General features: G+C 37.4%; 1 protein-coding gene across 1 annotated transcript in view; it reads right to left on the bottom strand.

Moving 5' to 3' along the window:
• LOC101831195 (sulfotransferase 2A1) overlaps positions 1–3109 on the bottom strand; it is a 44240-nt gene extending 41131 nt beyond the window's left edge. The window contains exons 1-2 of the mRNA XM_005086750.4: positions 2908–3109; positions 1232–1440 (exon numbers count right to left, since the gene is read on the bottom strand). Coding sequence (XP_005086807.1) covers positions 1232–1440; positions 2908–3037 — 339 coding nt within the window. The 5' untranslated portion in view covers positions 3038–3109. The remainder of the gene's footprint in view (positions 1–1231; positions 1441–2907) is intronic.
• Between the last annotated feature and the right edge of the window lie 16860 nt (positions 3110–19969).

Genomic DNA, 19969 nt, shown 5'->3' with positions numbered 1-19969 from the left:
TACACAGGGCAATGAGTACTGTGCTAAGTCTATCTTCAATATGGCAAGCCAGTTGGTTTCTGTAAGTTTAACTATCAAATATATCTCTCAAAAGAATAATGGTGCATAGCATAAAGCTATTGCTTGTTTCATTGCCAAATGGTAATCATCAAGGCATTCAGGCAATGAAGAAATGTAGAGTCAGAGGAATTAACATCCCCTGTGAAAAGCATAGCAATGGGTTATATAATGTTAAATCCACAGCCCTTAAAACATACATACAACTGACCTTGTATAAACGAAGCAAGTTGTATTTAAATATTGAGAAATATATAGATCATGTTTCATGTAACAGCAATTAATAAAAAAAGAGACCATAGATTTAAAGGAGACAAAGGAGGGGCATATGGGTAAACTTGAAGGGAAGAAGAGGAAGGAGAAATGATGTGTGTAATTATATCTCAAAAAATTGAATAAATAAATTGAAAAAATAATAATTTTAATTAAATAATATCTGTATTTTGTACCAATGTTCTTTTTGACATTATTCTAGAATTCATGTCCTTAGGCCTCAATTTCTCCAGCCAAGAGTTTCCAAATTGAGACATATAGGATATAACTTTATTGTGATAATTTCAAGACAGATAATTTCTCTGAGTTTACCTTTGTAGTTTAAGAATAAAATATTTTTAGGTTCTGTGATGGGTGAATTTCCAAAGAACCTTCTAACTAACAAGATGCTATGATATATCACAACCTGGCTATCTCTAATCCCTTCTGGGGATCATCTATGAGTGATGTAGGTGATTCTTGTGGCTACCATTCTCAATGGACAGCTAGACACAAGTCACAGTGGGTACATATGACCCATATCCTTTGAGCAATGCCCATGACTAAACCATTGGTGCCTGTTCTGGCTGATTCCCCTATGAGCAACTCCACCTTGAGCGATTCACCCAATATCCATGGGGTTTATGTAAAATCAAAACTTTAGCTAATTGACTTTGATGACATCAAAAAAAGTAGTATTCATTTTACATAAAAGTTTGAACTCTGTTTGACCACTATGTAGTGGTTGACATCCTAGCACTCTGATGTATTCTGAGGAGGGGACACATCAGTATCACCTAGTGCATGAGAATCCCAGATTACCTCCCACAACCTCCACAATCAGATTGCACTTCAGGCAGAGCTCTAGTAGAATAAGCACAATGAGCATTTGGTCACGATTTCTCAATGAATGGACACTGACCTTGGCCTTGGAACTGAAGAAAGACTTGGGGAAACGATGGAAGGGAAGGTGGGAGCTCATCAGATGAGGTCCTTCCTTATCATTTAGCATTTTATATCCTATTTCAGTTTCTATCCAGGGTGAGCGTTCCCAAATGGGCACAGATTTGACCCACTCTGGATTCCCCTTTTTCTCAATCAAGCAGACAATCTCAATCAGCCAGTTAGTTCCTGAACAAGAAGGAAAAGATATGGTAACTCACTTCAACAGTACATGTGAAAAAGCCTCAAGTAGAATACATGCCCATACAATTGATAGTGCAACTTCTATCAAGCACACAAACATGTGGTGTTCACAGGGTCCACACAGTGTAAGTACAAAGTATATTAATCCATTACATCCTCAGTGCTTAAATTGGAAAAACTGAGAATCTATACTCAATAAACTCCACCTACCTATTGTATATCCCTCTATCATGGGTCATCATCATTCTACATTCTGATGCAGGGAATCTGACTATCTCAGATATTTCCCAGCAGTGCAGTCATGGAATTTGTCCTTGAGACTCGCTCCTTTTATTAAATAAAATGCTATTGAGATACATCCATGCTGCAGTTTATGTATGAGTATTGCTTCTTTTAAGGCAAATAAGTCCTGTTGAATCTAGTTACCATGCACACTTGTAATTCTCTTTTCATGCTCATTTGTTCAATGGATATTTCTCTAGCTTCTTTCTCTGGACTTGTAACTGAGTCTTTTCATGTATTCCAACACCCTTGGCTTTTCCATGTCATTGAACTTTTGATGTCAACAATGTGGCAATATATTGCTTATAATTAATAAAGCTTAACTGGGATCAAAAGGTCAGTCTATCCACAATAGTCAACCATAGATGCCATGAAGTGGTGGCACACACCTTTAATCCCAGGACCCAGGAGACAGAGGTAAATGAATCTCTGTGAGTCCAAGACCACAATGTGCCACACTAGAGTGAATCAGTCTAAATGAGTAACAGAGCCCACAGTTTTATACAAGGTATATAAGGAAAAAGCAAATAATATCATGAAAGATTCAGTTTCTAGTCAAAGGGAAGACTTGGTATAGGTAATAACTACTAGCTGGCAGCTTTGCTTTTCTGATCTTCAGCTTGAGCCCCAATATCTGTCTCTGGTTTATTATTATTCATGCTATACAGCAATCTCATTCTTATCTAATGTTCAGTGCTACTGACACCCATCTAACTGCTCTCCCTAAAACATCCATGATGCCTCGTTTTGGTTTCTTGAATTGTAAGACTTTTTCCACTACCTGGACAAGGTTCATGGTAGTTCTTCTACCTGGCAGTGTCACCTCCTCCACACATTCTTTTATCCACACCATTTTTCTTGATGCCGTTTCTTCTGTTTATTCTTATCATCCCCCCTCTTCCACTCTCTCTTCCACATAGATCCACAATGCCAGAGTCTGACTTTGGATCCAGTGCCATTGCTTTTTTGCCTTAACTTATCCTCCACCAACAGAGACTAGTCTAGATATCTTAGTTTGAGTGGAAATGCACTCACACACATCTCTCCATTCTCACAAAGCATTTTTAGCATAAGATACAGAGAGCACATCCTTTATCACTCAAATGAATGAGATTCAAAGCCTTAACCTTCCTCATAAAACTTAGCATCACTTTTACTGATATTCCTTACCTGATTTGGGGTAAGTCAGTATGATTGTGTCTTCATCTCTGATCAAAAACTTATGAGCTTCTTCAATTATTTTTGTTTTAAACCCTAGACCAGGGAAAGGTATTCCCTCAAACCAAGAGTAGTCTGACATGGCAAAGTGCTCTTTGTGGGTGCTGTTAGGATTCCAGCTGTAGCCAACTGTTCAGCTTATAGCAAGTCTTAAGGGGTAAAATTTATAGAGCAGGCAAAAGAAATCATTAACACTGCATAGTTTGTTGTAAAACTAGATACTGATTGGGGAAAAGGGGATTTTGAAACAACCAGTCAAAGGTTGTTGTATTAGGCAACTATGAACTCATTCAGAGATCATTCTATGACATTTGTGAGCCTGAGTTCATGACCTCAAACTAGAAACTCAGTAACAAGTACTAGCACATAGAAATGGGGCATAATTTAAAAATGTTTTCTAGTGTAGTTTAGCTTTCAGAATGGTTTGAAATGTGCATAAAAATAGCAAAGATCATACAAAATTTTAACACGTGTATTTCTTTTGTAAGAGTGTTGGCCATTTATGAGAAGGTAATATTTCCTTAAGTGCAATGTATGACTCCCACTCTCCCTCTCCCCTAACAATACTTGCCTCCCTCCCACATATTTACGATCTCTTCCTTATTTTTTCATTGATACATGTATATGATCACAAGTACATATAACCTACAGGGTCCATTTGCTTTTGTGTGTATTTGAATGCATTCTGAGCTGAGCACTTGTGACTGAACAACCAATGTATGATTCCCCCCACCAAAGCAGATGATTCTTTTAGTAGCCAGTGCCTTGCCATATTCCTTAATCTAGTGGGTAGGACCATGTAGAATTTACCCATCCTTATAAGTGCCACTTTGCTGGTTCATTAGTGTAAAAATACTACTGCAAGTGAATAGGTGTATTTTCCTGTCATATCTAGGGCATATACACTATTAGCAGGGATTCTGTGCCTCAGGGGGCTTTCTTCCACTCCTCTTTGGTTTTTTCCCAAGCCTTGTGTTAAAGGGATTCATTGCAGGTATATCAATTGTGGTTGGGCACCATTTAGTCAATTATTCTCTGCATTTTGACCAGTTGTGAAATTTTGTGATAGTCTCCATATATTGCAAAAAAGTAGTCTCTTTGATGAGGGGTCAGAACTGTATTTACCTGTGTATAAAATAGGCATTTAGAAAACAGCTAGAAAGTATACTAGTTTAAGAAACTGTCATTAGAATGTTTATAGTACCAGGCATGGCTTCCCTTTTGATGAGTGGGCCTTAGTCCAACTAGACAGCATTTGAAACCCCCAAAGTGAAAGTTTCACTATTGCACCATTGTGAATGTCTTGCCAGTCCAGTTTTTGCTGTGGTTTACATATATCACATCTGGATAGGTCAAGTGATTGCTCCTTTCCCTTTTCAGCTTATTGTTTTATTGAAGCCACTTTTTTGGGAATAGGTACTAGGTAAATTTCTGTTGAATTCCTCTAAATTCTAAGTCTGAATTGTATTGTGGCTTCTGCAACAGAGTCATATCTTCAAGCTCTGTGAAACAATCAAGGGCAGAAGTAGCTGATAATGGTTTGGAAGTCTCTTGGACTAACCTGACCAACAACTTGATAGAAGGTTTCTCATGCATGGTACTGGCATTTTCCTATATAGTCCATGGCAAACAGTGGGAATATTATCAGTACAAATGGCATATCTTTGAAATACATTTTAATAAATATATATACATATATATATGTTACTTGTGATTTAGGTATACATGAGATAATATGCTTCTCTACATACACGTGTGTGTGTGTGCCTAGTGTTTCCTATAAGTATTACTAAAATACAGTTTTGAAAAGCCATATGGAAACATACTACTCTAAATTTTACTTCTATACATCTAAAGAGATACTATAACCTGAATAGGTTGCTAAAGATATAATCCTACATCACCCACAAAGACCACTTCGCCATGTCATAATACTCTTAGTATAAAAGTATACTTTTCCTTGCTCTAGGGTTTGAAAAAAATTGAAAAAACTCATGATAAGTTTGTGATCAGAGATAAAGACACAGTCATCTGCTTCAGAAGGGGAAATCACATACTGAATGTCCAGTCACAAGTGCTTGGCTTTGCATTCACATACACACAGAATGAAGTGGACTCAGTTGGATGTGTGTGTGTGGAGAGAGAGAGAGAGAGAGAGAGAGAGAGAGAGAGAGAGAGAGAGAGAGAATATACATGTAGCAATGAAAACTATAGAAGAGGTCATAAGTATGGGCAAAGGAGGGAGGCAGTGGAGGAGGGTAGGGTGGGAATCATACAGTGCAGCAAAGACAATGTGAGCTACTCAAAACAAACTCCATGATAATAAAAATACTGGTATGTGGCAAGGTTTCATGTGAGCTCTCACTTTTTTTCACATTTGAAAGCAATCTGAAGACTAAAGTGCATTAGAAAACATTTTAAATTAGGTCACATTTCTCTATCCTAGCACCTGGTATTGCATTTCTAGCTTGGAGTCATGAATTGAGGCTCACAAATGCTGCAGAATAATCTCTGAATAACTTCACAATTGCTTAATACAACAGCCTTTGAGTGGATGTTGTTACAACATCTCTGAGTGAATTCATTAGGCAGCTACTCAGAACCTTCCTATCCCACAGTTCCAAGCCCACACTGAGACCTCATTATGCCTGGTGACAGTCAGTGCTCTTCCTTAATGTATTAGCACAGATTTTTAATGCTTTCTTATCTTTGTGACCAGGACATGTAACCTAGGTAGCTTCTGAACACAAATTGTCCATGAGAAAGCAATAGAAGAGAAGAAGTCAATTGTGTAGTATTCAGAGAGCCACCAATCTGAAAAGACAGCAGGTAAATACCCTAAAGCCTGTATTCCATCTCATCTCCAGGCAGCTAAGCCTCTGGATAAGAGGAAAAACAGCAGCACAAGTCATTCCTCAGTGCAGGTTCTCTCCCCATTGTCAGAAATTTTTTGATGTCTATGCCCACCTTTATCATCACATCCTCTCTTTCCTCATTCTTTGGGTGTCTGAGATGAGGCCCCTTTTGAAGTTCTCATTCAAGCTAGTGTCTGGAGGAATCTTCTTATTTTCCTCTTGGTCTTTTGTGCTGGAGGTGGGCATTAACTCAGATCAAACTACCTGCCTTAGTTTCATTTTCTGTACTGTGTTAACATACCCCAAGAAAATGAACCTAAACAAGAAAGGGTATGTTTGGCTCATAGTTCTACTATACAGCCTATCATTGTGTGAAAGTCAGGCAGAGAAACTTGAAGTAGTGAGTCACATCACAACAAACACACAGGCTAGTGTGGAAATTTTATTAGAGCCATTGTCCCAATCACATACTTGAGAGCTAGAGTTTATATGGCTTTGAAGTACTTTGTTGCAAATAAGCATTGTGTATTATCTGAGATTTATGGAGTTGTTTTTCTTATCGGAGCTTTAGAATATTTTCATGATTTTAGTAACAAGATATTCACAGCAAACCAGGAAGTATTTAATGCCTGAGAGCTTCTTAGATAATGTGTTCCTTCTGACAACTCCTAGAACAGATCAAAGGTTCTGGTATGTGGAAGTTGACTTTCTAAAATCATTTTTATATAACAATTAATAAAATGCACCTTCAAGGCTGCTCAGGTTTCAATTAACTGTGATTACTCCCCTTGTATCTTCATATTTTCAATACATCCTTCAATGTCTCTCTTTATTCAGAAATCTCATATGAAACAGTTACTGACATTTGGCACACAACCCATGGGGCTCAAAGAAATGAGTGTTCCTGATGCTCCATGATTCACATGTAAGTGAAATGACAAGATTGGGCATCGACGTGAGGAATTTCCCATTTCAGGCACAGTGATATGTACAGTTGCTAAAATACTTGTCAAAAAGGAATGTACTGAAAATGAAATAAAAACAACTTAATGTGATTTTAGTACTAATTAAGTGGCATTGATATTTTCAGGAAGCTATTTATGTTTAAATAATATTGACAGTGTAGAAAGTGTTGTGATCTTTCAGGAAAGCTCATCAAAGAAGAGAAGCTATACTATGAGAGATCTGGTATTCATGTAAATTAATTCTCAATGTTTTGGAGAGACTACAAAGTGAAGAGTCAAAAAAGGCCCCAACTGATACTGGTAAAGGGAGGTAAGAAGGATATTCCATTGGCAGAGGAGAATTTTGTCTCATAGGAAAATAAGAATATTTTAGAGTAAGGCAAAAGTGAAGGACCAAGACACTGGAATCTACTCTTCCTCCTTTAGATGAAATAGTTTAACATAAATTATATTGGATTAATAAATGCAAATCAGTGAAATATGTGCATGCCAATCTTTACCACAGAGAAACCTGATAAAGGGGATAGCTCATGGCCAGGGAACAAACACTATGAGTCACTTACATCATGTCAGCAATGGAATAGCTCATTAACAAATTAATCAAGAATATAGACTCAGTATTAGAAAATTAATGCATGCTACTTCCAGTACTACTAGTTTATATTTGGTTGAGATTAATAAATTTACATAATCTCTACAATTTATTTGTAAAATAGCCACTAGGGTATATGGCCCTCTTCCCTCAAAGACAATGGGATAATTTTTGAAAGGAGTAGATTATTGTCTCAAGGACTTATGGTATATCCAGGAATTATAGATGAAGAATAAAATGGAGAAATTAAATTGTACTTTATGTAAAAAATGACTTTGCAAGTAGAAGCTGAAGATAGAGTTGATTGATTTTTATTACTCCCATATTTTAAAGATAAAGCAGCTCCAAAGTGCAGGTCAAGGGAATATGGAAGAACTGGAATAAAAGTATTTATACATCTTGTTATCAATGATAAGAGGTCAATGGCAAATAAATGGCATTGAGAAAATAGCAGGCTATACTGGTTTTTCAGCAGCAGGGCAAAACATGGTCTGGGTACACAAAGTTGACGTAGGAACCACTTCTATAATACTAACTGCTCTACCTTTAAAATGGTTAACTAGTGTGCATTTTTGTGTGGAGAAGTGGCCCCTAACTAAAGAAAAATTGCAGGCCCATGAGCAGCTATTAAAGAATCAGTGAGATGCTAAACTCTTTGAGGAAAATACCAGTCCCAGGAATTCACCCATATTTGAAATAAAAAGAAATATGAAAGATGGAAAATGTTAACTAATTGAAGAGCTATTAATAAAGTGACTCATCCTATGGGATATTTACAGCCTGGAATTCTTTACCCTCTTTACTGACCTATTATAGTTATTGACTTATGCATTTTTTCTTTACTATCATTTACAAGAACAAGATAGAGATTAGCTTTTACAATGCTTACTTAAGAGACATTAGTGAAAAATTCTTACAAAAGAAATATTAAACAGTCCAACTTGATGTCATCTTTTTTGTACCTTAACTACTGTAAGTTGTTCATAAACAATTTTTCAATCCATTACTTACCACTAAATGGATGCTATTTTGTTGGATGCTTTTGATACAGATACCTTAGAAAAAGTGTTTAATGAAACAGAAAAAAAATTCTTTGTTGGGGATTACCAATTCTCACCTGAGATGTTACTGAGAGGGAGTTATGTAAACCAATTAGAATTTAAATTAAGTCAACAGAAAGTTCAACTTCAAAGGTTCAGGTCAAAGTAGAACAATTGCAAACTATTAAATATTTTCAAGCATTATGGAAAATAATAATTGAGGATGACCCAATATTTGAATGACTACTCCAGAATTAAGTAATTTCTTTCAAACCTTGCATGGTAATTCAGATTCAAATAGTCTGTGTTATCTAACAGCTGAACCATAGATAGAATTGACCAAAAAGAAAAAAGATTACAAAAGGAATATCTGGATCAATTAGATATGAAACTTGAGTATATTTTATTTATGTTATTTTCTAACAATCCCCCTACTTGACTTATTATGGAAACAGATGATACTATTTTAGAATTTATTTGTTTACCCACTAAGCATAGTAAAATTTTAAAACCTACATGGAAAGTATTACAACTAATTATAAAGGGAAGGACAAAACTTTGTCAGTTGTCCAGAATGGATCCATTTGAAATTTTAGTATCTAATACTAATGCTGAAATTATGACTTGTGTTTAACTAAGGATGACTGGTAAAGAGCTTGTAATAATTACTTAGGAGAAATCAACAACAAATATCCCAAAATTAAATTAATTCAATCTATAAAAATAATACAATGTATAGTTCCCCATGAAAGGAAAAATGTCACCTATTTCTGGTGCTCTTACATTTTATACCAATGGAAAAGGAATTATGAATGTCTGGCTACAAAGCAGGAAAACTTAATTCAAAGTTCAAGTGTTTCCACTATCCTGGGTAAAGGAACAAATAAAAAAAAAGAAATTAAAGACTTCCTCGATTTCAATGAGAATGAAGACACAACATACACAAACTTATGGGACACTTTGAAAGCAGTGCTGAGAGGAAATTTTATAGCACTAAGTGCCCACATGAAAAAACTGGAGAACTGTCATACTAGAGAATTAATAGCACAGCTGAATGTTCTAGAACAAAAAGAAGCAAACTCCCCCAGGAGGAGCAAACGCCAGGAAATAATCAAATTGAGGGCTGAAATCAATCAAGTAGAAACCAGGAAAACACTGAGAAAAATCAATGAAACAAAGAGTTGGTTCTTTGAGAAAAAATCAACAAAATAGATAAACCTCTGTCCAAACTAACCAAAAGACAGAGAGAGAGCATGCTAATTAACAAAATCAGGGATGAAAAAGGGGACATAACAACGGACTCTGAGGAAATCCAGAGAATCATCAGGGCATACTTTGAAAATCTGTACTCCACAAAATTTGAAAATTTAAAGGAAATGGACAATTTCCTGGATAGATATCACTTGCCAAAACTAAATCAAGAACAGATAAACAATCTAAACAGACCTATAACCCCTAATGAAATAGAAGCAGTCATCAAAAGTCTCCCAAACAAAAAAAGCCCAGGCCCAGATGGCTTCAGTGCAGAATTCTACCAGAAATTCAAAGAAGAGCTAATTCCAATACTCCTCAAAGTATTCCACACAATAGAAGCAGGAGGCTCACTGCCAAACTCTTTCTACGAGGCTACAATTACCTTGATACCCAAGCCACACAAAGACACAACTAAGAAAGAGAACTATAGACCAATTTCCCTCATGAACATCGATGCAAAAATACTCAATAAAATACTCGCAAACCGGATTCAAGAACACATCAGAAAAGTCATCCACCATGATCAAGTAGGCTTCATTCCAGGAATGCAGAGATGGTTCAACATTAGAAAATCTATCAATGTAATCCACCATATTAACAATCTGCGAAAGAAAAACCACATGATCATCTCACTAGATGCTGAAAAAGCCTTTGACAAAATCCAGCACCCCTTCATGATAAAGGTCCTAGAGAGATCAGGGATAACAGGAATGTACCTGAATATAATAAAAGCAATATACAGTAAACCAACAGCTAACATCAAACTAAATGGAGAGAAACTCAAAGCAATTCCTCTAAAATCAGGAACAAGACAAGCCTGTCCACTCTCTCCATATCTCTTCAATATTGTACTTGAAGTTCTAGCTACAGCAATAAGAAAACAAAGGGAGATAAAGGGGATACAAATAAGAAAAGAAGAAGTCAAACTTTCACTATTTGCAGATGATATGATAGTTTACATAAGTGACCCAAAAAACTCCGCAAGGTTACTCCTAGAGCTGATAAACACCTTCAGCAATGTGGCAGGATACAAGGTAAACTCAAAAAAATCAGTGGCCCTATTATATACAGATGATGAAGTGACTGAGAAAGAAATCAGAGAAACATCACCTTTTACAATAGCCAAAAAACAGCATCAAATATCTGGGGATAATGTTAACCAAGGAAGTGAAAGACCTGTATATCAAGAACTTGTGTCTTTAAAGAAGGAAATCAAGGAAGATACCAGAAAATGGAAAGATTTCCCATGCTCTTGGATTGGTAGGATCAACATAATAAAAATGGCAATCTTGCCAAAAGCAATCTATAGATTCAATGCAATCCCTATCAAAATTCCATCACAATTCTTCAAGGACCTGGAAAGAACATTAATCAACTTTATATGGAAAAACTAAAGGCCCAGGATAGCCAAAACATCCCTATACAATAAAGGAACTTCAGGAGGCATCACCATACCTGACTTCAAGCTCTATTATAGAGCTATAGTCCTGAAAACAGCTTGGTATTGGCACAAAAATAGGCAGGTAGACCAATGGAACCGAATCGAAAGCCCTAATTTTAACCCACACACCTATGAACACTTGATTTTTGACAAAGAAGCTAAAACTGTACAATGGAAAAAAGAAAGCATGTTCAACAAATGGTGCTGGCATAACTGGGTACTGGTATGCAGAAGACTGCAGATAGATCCATGTTTATCGCCTTGTACAAAACTTAAGTCTAAATGGATGAAAGATCTCAACATAAATCCAGCCACACTGAAACTTTTAGAAGAGAAAGTGGGAGATACTCTTCAACGAGTTGGTACAGGAGACCACTTCCTAAACATAACACCAGTGGCACAGGCACTGAGATCGACAATTAACAAATGGGACCTTCTGAAACTAAAAAGCTTCTGTAAGGCAAAGGACACAGTCAAAAAGACAAAAAGGCAGGCCACAGAATGGGAAAAGATATTCACTAACCCTACATCTGACGGAGGGCTAATCTCCAAAATTTACAAAGAACTCAAGAAACAAGTCTCCAAAACAACAAAGGATCCACTTGAAAGGTGGGGTACAGAGCTAAATAGAGAATTCTCAGTAGAGGAGGCTAAAATGGCCAAGAGCTCAACATCCTTAGCCATCAGGGAAATGCAAATCAAAACAACTCTGAGATACCATCTTACTCCTGTCAGAATGGCTAGAATCAAAAACACCGAAGACAATTTATGCTGGAGAGGATGTGGAGAGAGAGGAACACTCCTCCACTGCTGGTGGGAATGCCGACTCATACAGCCTCTTTGGAAATCAGTATGGAGATTCCTCAGGAAAATGGGAATTATTCTACCACTAGACCCAGCAATTCCACTCTTAGGCATTTATTAAAATGAGGCAGGTTCATACAACAAGGGCATCTGCTCCACTATGTTCATAGCAGCATTGTTTGTAATAGCCAGAACCTGGAAGCAACCTAGATGCCCCTCAACTGAAGAGTGGATAGAGAAAATGTGGTACATTTACACAATGGAGTATTACTCAGCATAAAAAAACAATGGAATCTTGAAATTCGCAGGGAAATGGATAGCACTGGAAGAAACCATCCTGAGTGAGGTAACCCAGTCACAAAAAGACCAACATGGTATGTACTCACTCATATATGGATTTTAGACATGGATCAGGATAGTGCCAGTCTGCACTTCCACAGATAGAGAGTCTGGGAAACAGGAAAGAACCTAAAAGATATGCATATATGCATAGTACCCAAGAGAAGAGGATGGAGACAAGATCCTCTGAATGGATGGGGAACACGGCGAGGGGTGGGGGCGAGTGGGACCTGGGAAGAAGAGAGGGGGGTGAAGAGGAAGGGAGTTGGTCATAGGGGAACAGGAAGTTGAGTGGGTGGGGGTAAAATAGGGGGAAGAGGGAATCATAGGATCGAAGACAGATCAGGCACCAGAGTGACCTCGAGTGATCTAAAGGGATAACACCAATTGGCAAGCTAAGCAATAGTGGAGGGACCACCTCGAATGCCCATCCCTGATAATGAACTTGATGTCTATAATCATCCGGGAGCCTTCATCCTGTGACTGATGGAAGCAGAGGCAAACACACAATTAATCACTGAACTGAACCCAAGGAACCCAGTGACAGAGAGAGAGTAGTGATGAGCAAATTGGCAAAGAATGGGCTGGCAAAACCAGCAGAGACAGCTGATCTGAACAGTGGAGAGCTCTTGGACCCCAGACCGACAGTGGGGAGGCCAGCATGGGACTGATCTGGACCCCCCCAAATGTGAGAGTCAGTGAGGAGGCCTGGACAACCTATGGGGTCCTGAGCAGTGGATCAGTATTTATCCCTCGAATACTAACAGACATCGTGTTCCATTACACAAAGAGGGATGCTCTCTCAGCCTGGACTCTTAGGGGAGTGCCTGGACCCTACCAAGAGTAAAATGACAGACTCTAGATATTCCCTATGTGGAAGGATTTGGCAATAGGGTGGGAGGGAGGGGGGGAAGGGGAGTGCGGGAGGAGGGGAGAGAGAGGGAACTGGGATTGACATGTAAAACAAGCTATTTAAAATTAAAATAAAAAATGATAAAAATAAAAAAACAAATTCATAATTATATGATGTTCTTGTGGTCTTATTAGGATTAAATGAATCTTAATAAAATTACTAGTTCTCAAAATGACAATTACTGGGGATCCACCATGTAGGGTCTCACCCTCCCTGGGGATTGGAGTGGAGATTGAGTGGGGGACTGGGGGACCTGGTGGGGAGGGCAGGGGAGGAGGGGAGGGAAAGGGAGCTGGGATTGACATGTGAAACAAAATTGTTTCTAGCCTAAATAAATAAAATAAAAAGAAAAAATAAAAATAAAAATAAAAAAAAATTACTAGTTCTCAATATGCAGAAAAGTTTGTATTAAATATATGCACAGCTGAACTTATTCATGATAAAGCAGAATTAACTTTATTATCTACACAACTACAACAAAAAACTTGGACATCATTGTTCTTTATATAATCAAATTCCATTTCCTGAAGGAAATAACCCTAAAGGTATAAAAAGAAATGAAAATTAGTAAATGAATGTGTTTTATTTAGAAGTAATTGGAAAACTAATATACACATCATATTATTGATACATATTCTGAGTTTCAACAGGCATATATTTTCATTTCTGAAAAGAATTTTATGTAATGGTTATAATGGGCATACAGATACAAATTAAAACTGATAATGCCTCTGATTTTCTTTAAAATAATGTGAAACATTTTTGCATATTATAACATAAAATAGCTTACAGGGATTCTGAATAATCACACGGGACAAGCAATTTTTGAAATATCTAATCACACTCGAGAAAAAGTGATTTTAAAAGAAAAAAGGGAATATGAGGACTCGCAAAATTCTATTGCATAATGTGTTTCTAACTTTAAATTTCACATGCTATATGAAACAGGGATAACATCTGCTGAAAGGCACTGGAGTGTGGAAAATGGTGAATTGGTTCAGAATGTGTACTACAAAAATGTTTTGACACCAGAATGAAAATCAAGTAAAGTGTTACAGTGGGGCCAAGGTTATGCTTTATTATTCTGCAGGAGACAAAATGTTGTGGATACCATCAAACTTGATAAAATTTGGCATGATTTAGGGATGTTTAATGGACTCTGACTGATAAATACATGACATGACTCAGGGAATGAAGAGTTACGGACAGTCCTTTTAGCAGACAGCTGATTTTCCTTTCTGGCACCCCTTAAATTGTCTGATGAAGGGGAAGGGATAGTTTCATGAGAAAAGAACCTTTGAATACTGCAACTTTGTTCCTTTGTTTGCTGTCTGTTTAAGTCTACCTGTAATAGGGACCAATCACATATATTAGGCCAATATTCCTGAAACTCTAGTTGATATGGGAATAAGCTGTGGATATGTGGAGAATATCCCTGTGATGGTTAATGTATCTTATTGGTTAACTGGTGCTTATGACAAAGGAGGAAGTGCTAAACATATGGAGGTGGGTTAGTAAATCATGAATTTCATTGTGGGAGTACAACAATTCTTATTTGTATGGGTACTGAAACTAAATGTCTAGATATTACTTTTCAAATGTGGTTATCTACCCAGGATTGTCATAAGTTTTATAGCCTTCATGCATTTGGATGTAAGGAATAGGAGATGAATGCCACCTTTTCCATATATCTGCCTTTTTATGAGATATGGGTTACCAACAAAGAATCTGACTGGATACATTGGCAACAAATGAATGAGGACACTTGAGTGTGTATCAATATTTCACATGGAAAAGTAATAAATTATAACTCTTATGGATTCTCTCAAAAAAATATAATCACTTTCATCTAAAGTGACTGTGTCATCCTTTGAATGGAACTAGGAAAATTAGTCTATTCAGTGGCATGGAGTTGGGATGTCAGGTTCTCTCTCACAATTTGGAAATTCAGTTCAGACTAATTTGTGCCAATTAGCAAGGGATTTTCCCTCTTAAAACATAGGAAGGGACATTAAACATTAATGATTATAAGTTTACTTTGTCCTTTAGTTTAAATCAAAGTCATCCATTTTCAGTATGTGTACCATTCCAGTGCCTGGGGATTGCCTGGGAACTGCACAGAGCTTTCATTCCTGGCAGGAGCCAAGCACCACAGACTCCAGGTCTTCTCTTCCACCAACAAGACCAGGAAACCAGCAGATCCAGAAAAAGAGATGGGAAAGAGACAATACAAAAACACACTCAGCAACAGAAAAACAAATATGACAACACCAGGTACTAGAGACTCCACACCAGCAAGATTCCAACATTCCAAAGCAAATGAAGCAGAAGAGATTGACCTAAAAAAACACCTTAATGAAATTGATAGCGGCCCTAAAAGAGAATGCAGGAAAACCCCTAAAAGAAATGGGCGAAAAAACAAACCAAAAAATGCAAGAACTGGAAGAAAAAGCAAACCCAAAAAATGCAAGTAATGGAAGAAAGAACAAACTAAAAAATTCATAAAATGCAACAAATTGATGAAAAGATAAACCAAAAATGGCAAGAAAAATATTCAAACACTGCAAGGGTTAAAATAGAGACGATTAAAAGAAAACACAATCTGAAGAAAGGCTGGATAGAAAAGCTGGGCAAATGGTCAGGTACTATCGATACAATCATTACCAACAGAATACAAGAGATGGAAGAGAGAATCTCAGGTGTGGAAGATACACTAGGAGAAATGGATTCATCAACCAAAGAAAATATTAAGTCCAACAAACCCTTAACACAAAACATCCAGAAATATGGGACACCGTGAAAAGACCAAACCTAAGAATAATAGGTGTAGAAGAAGGTAAAGAAAACCACCTTATGAGATTGGGTCTCCGGCAGGGACACCCCCCATCCCCTGCCTAACACCTATCCCCTCGATCTTCCGGGCCGCTCCTGGCATCCAGAAGACCTACCTACACAGGAAAGACATCAGCCCTTCCAGGCCCCAAATTCCAGCAAGCCCAGCTTCAGAAGACCCGCCCACACAAGAAAGACATCAGCCCTTCCAGGCCCCAAATTCCAGTGAGCCCAGCTTCAGGAAAGACATCAGCCCTTCCAGGCACCAACATCCCGCAACCCCAGCTTCAGCTTAAGCTTCAGTGTCAGCATCGCAGCTTCAGCTTCAGGAAGGAAGGAGACCAGTAGAGACGGAAAGACCCCACCAGCACCCACTGGAAGAAGAGATGGGAAGAAGACAGAATAAGAGCTCACTCAGCAATAGAAAGACCAAGATGACTCCACCAGAATCTAGGGAACCAACACCAGCAAGACCTGAAAAACACTACATAGATGAAGGAGAGGAAACAGACCTTAAAAATTATTTTATGAAGATGATAGAGACCCTCAAAGAAGAAACAAGGAAATCCCTTAAAGAAATAGAAGAAAAAACAAACAAAAAGTCCATGAAATGGGGGGAAAATTCAAGAAATAAACAAATCTCTCAAAGAATCTAAGGAGCACCAAGAAAAAACAACCAAACAAATGAAGGAAACTACTCAAACAGTTGAAGGATTTAAAGCTGAAATAGAAATGACAAAGAAAACACAGAATGAGGAGATGCTGGAAATAGAAAAGCTGGGTAAATGATCAGGAACTACAGATGCAAGTATCACCAATAGAATAAAAGAGATAGAAGAGAGAATCTCAGGTGTTGAAGACTCATTAGAGGATATACAGTCGTCAACCAAAGAAAATCTCAAAACCAACAAATCCCTAACACAAAACATCCAGGAAATATGGGACACCGTGAAGAAGCCAAACCTGAGAATAATAGGTATAGAAGAAGGCGAAGAAATATAACTCAAAGGTACAGAAAACATATTCAACAAAATCATAGAAGAAAACTTCCTAACCTAAAGAAAGATATACCTATGAAAATACAAAAATATTACAGAACACCAAATAGGCTGGACCAGAAAAAGAAGTCACCTCGCCATATAATAATCAAAACATCAAACCTAAAGAATAAAGAGAAAATATTAAGAGCAGCTAAAGAAAAAGGCCAAGTAACATACAAAGGCAGACCTACCCGAATTACACCTGACTTCTCAATGAAAACGATGAAAGCCAGAAGATCCTAGATAGATGTCCTACAAACACTAAGGGAACAAGGATGCCAACCCAGACTACTATATCCAGCAAAGCTTTCAATTACCATAGAAGGAGAAAACAAAATATTCCATGACAAAGCCAGATTTAAACAATACGTATCCATGAATCCAGCTCTACAGAAAGTGCTAGAAGGAAAACCTAGATCCAAGGAAGATAACTACACTCACAAAGACACAGGCAATATATAATCCCACTTTACAAAACACCAAAAGAAAAAGGGAGGAGAAACTACACAAAATAACTTCACTAACAATAAATCAAGCACAAACAAGAATCATCAATCAATGGTCATTAATATCCCTCAATGTCAACGGCCTCAACTTGCCTATAAAAAGACACAGACTAGCAGAATGGATACAAAGACAGAACCCTTCCTTCTGTTGCATACAAGAAACACATCTCAACATCAAAGACAGACGTTATCTCAGAGTAAAGGGTTGGGAAAAGATCTTCCAATCAAACGGTCCCAAGAAACAAGCAGGTGTAGCAATCCTAATGTCTAACAAACTAGACTTCAAATTAAAATCAATCAAAAGAGATGAAGAAGGACACTTCATATGTACATCAAGATGAAGTCTCAATTTTGAACATCTATACCCCAAAAACAGAGGCACCCACAATCTTGAAGGAAACATTACTAAAGCTCCAATCAAACATAACATCTCACACATTAGTAGTAGGAACTTCAGCACTCCGCTAACCACTAGATAGGACCTCCAGACAGAAACTTAACAAACAACAAAAGAACTAGTAGAAGCTATGATCCAACTGGCTTTATCAGACATCTATAGAACATTCCAACCAAACACAAAGGGATATGCCTTCTTCTCAGCGCCACATAGAACCTTCTCTAAAATTGACTACGTAAAAAGAAACATAGCAAACCTCCACAGACACAAACAAATTTGAATAACTCCCTGTATCTTATCAAAACACCATGCATTAAAATTAGAATTCAACAATAACACAAATCACAGAAACCCTACAAACTCATGGAAACTGAACAATGCTCAATTGCACCATCCCTGGGTAAAGAAAGAAATAAAAAAGAAATTAAAGACTTCCCGGAATTCAATGAGAATGAAGACACAACATACCCTAACTTATGGGGCATTCTGAAAGCAGTGCTGAGAGGAAAGTTCATATCACTAGGTTCCCACATGAAGAAACTGGAGAAGAGTCACCCTAGAGAATTAATAGCACAACTGAATGCTCTAGAAAAAAAGAAGCAAACTCACCCAGGAGGAGTAGACGCCAGGAAATAATCAAATTGAGGGCTGAAATCAATCAAGTAGAAACCAGGAAAATATTGCGAAGAATCAATGAAACAAAGAGTTGGTTCTTTGACAAAATCAATAAGATAGACAAACCTTTGTCCAAACTAACCAAAAGGCAGAGAGAAAGCACACTAATTAAAAACAATAAGAAATGAAATGGGGGACATAAGAACAGGCACTGAGGAAATCCAGAGAATTCTTAGGACATACTTTGAAAACTTGTACTCCACAAAATTCAAAAATTTAAAGGAAATGGACAATGTCCTGGATAGGTATCACTTGTCAAAACTAAATCAAGAACAGATAAACAATCTAAACAGACCTATAGCACTTAAGGAAACAACATCTGTCATCAAAAGTTTCCCAACCAAAAACAAAATCCCAGGCCAATATGGCTTCAGTGCAGAATTCTACCAGAAATTCAAAGAGCTAATTACAATACTCCTCAATGTGTTCCACACAATACAAGAGGGAGGCTCCCTGCCAAACTCTTTTTATGAGACTACAATTACCTTGATACCCAAGCCACACAAAGGCACATCTAAGAAAGAGAACTATAGACCAATTTCCCTCGTGAACATGGAAGCAAAAATACTCAATATAATACTAGCAAATCGAATCCAAGAACACACCAGAAAAATCATCCATCATGATCAAGTAGGCTTCATCCCAGGGATGCAGGGATGGTTCAACATACAAAAATCCATCATTGTAATCCAAGATATAAACAAACTGCAAAGTAAAAACCACACAATCATCTCACTTCATGCTGAAAAAGCCTTTGACAAAATCCAGCACCCCTTCATGATAAAGGTCCTAGAGAGATCAGGGATAACAGGGACATACCTGAACACAATAAAAGCAATACATAGTAAACCAAAAGCTAACATCAAACTAAATGGACAGAAACTCAATACAAATCCATTAAAATGGCTGAAAGACACTTGAGAAAATGCTCAACATCCTTAACCATCAGGGAAATGCAAATCAAAATAACTCTGATATACCATCTCATTCCTGTCAGAATGGCTAAAATCAAAAACACCAATGACAATTTATGCTGGAGAGGATGTGGAGAGAGGGGAACACTCCTCCACTGCTGGTAGGAGTGCCAATTCATACACCCACTTTGGAAATCAGTATGGAGGTTCCTCAGGAAAATGGGAATCAATCTGCCACAAAACCCAGCAATTCCACTCTTAGGCATATACCCAAAATATACACAATCACAAAACAAGAATGTCTGTTCCACTATGTTCATAGAAGCATTGTATGAGCACTATGTAATAGCTAAATCCTGGAAGCAACCTAGATGTGCCACAACTGAAGAGTGGATAGAGAAAATGTGGTACATTTACACAATGGAGTACTACTCAGCGGAAAATAAA

Source organism: Mesocricetus auratus, unplaced genomic scaffold (assembly GCF_017639785.1).
Source record: "Mesocricetus auratus isolate SY011 unplaced genomic scaffold, BCM_Maur_2.0 Super-Scaffold_100038, whole genome shotgun sequence".
Lineage (NCBI taxonomy): Eukaryota > Metazoa > Chordata > Mammalia > Rodentia > Cricetidae > Mesocricetus > Mesocricetus auratus.
Note: the sequence above shows the minus strand (reverse complement) of the source record. Positions and strands in the feature narration are given on the sequence as shown.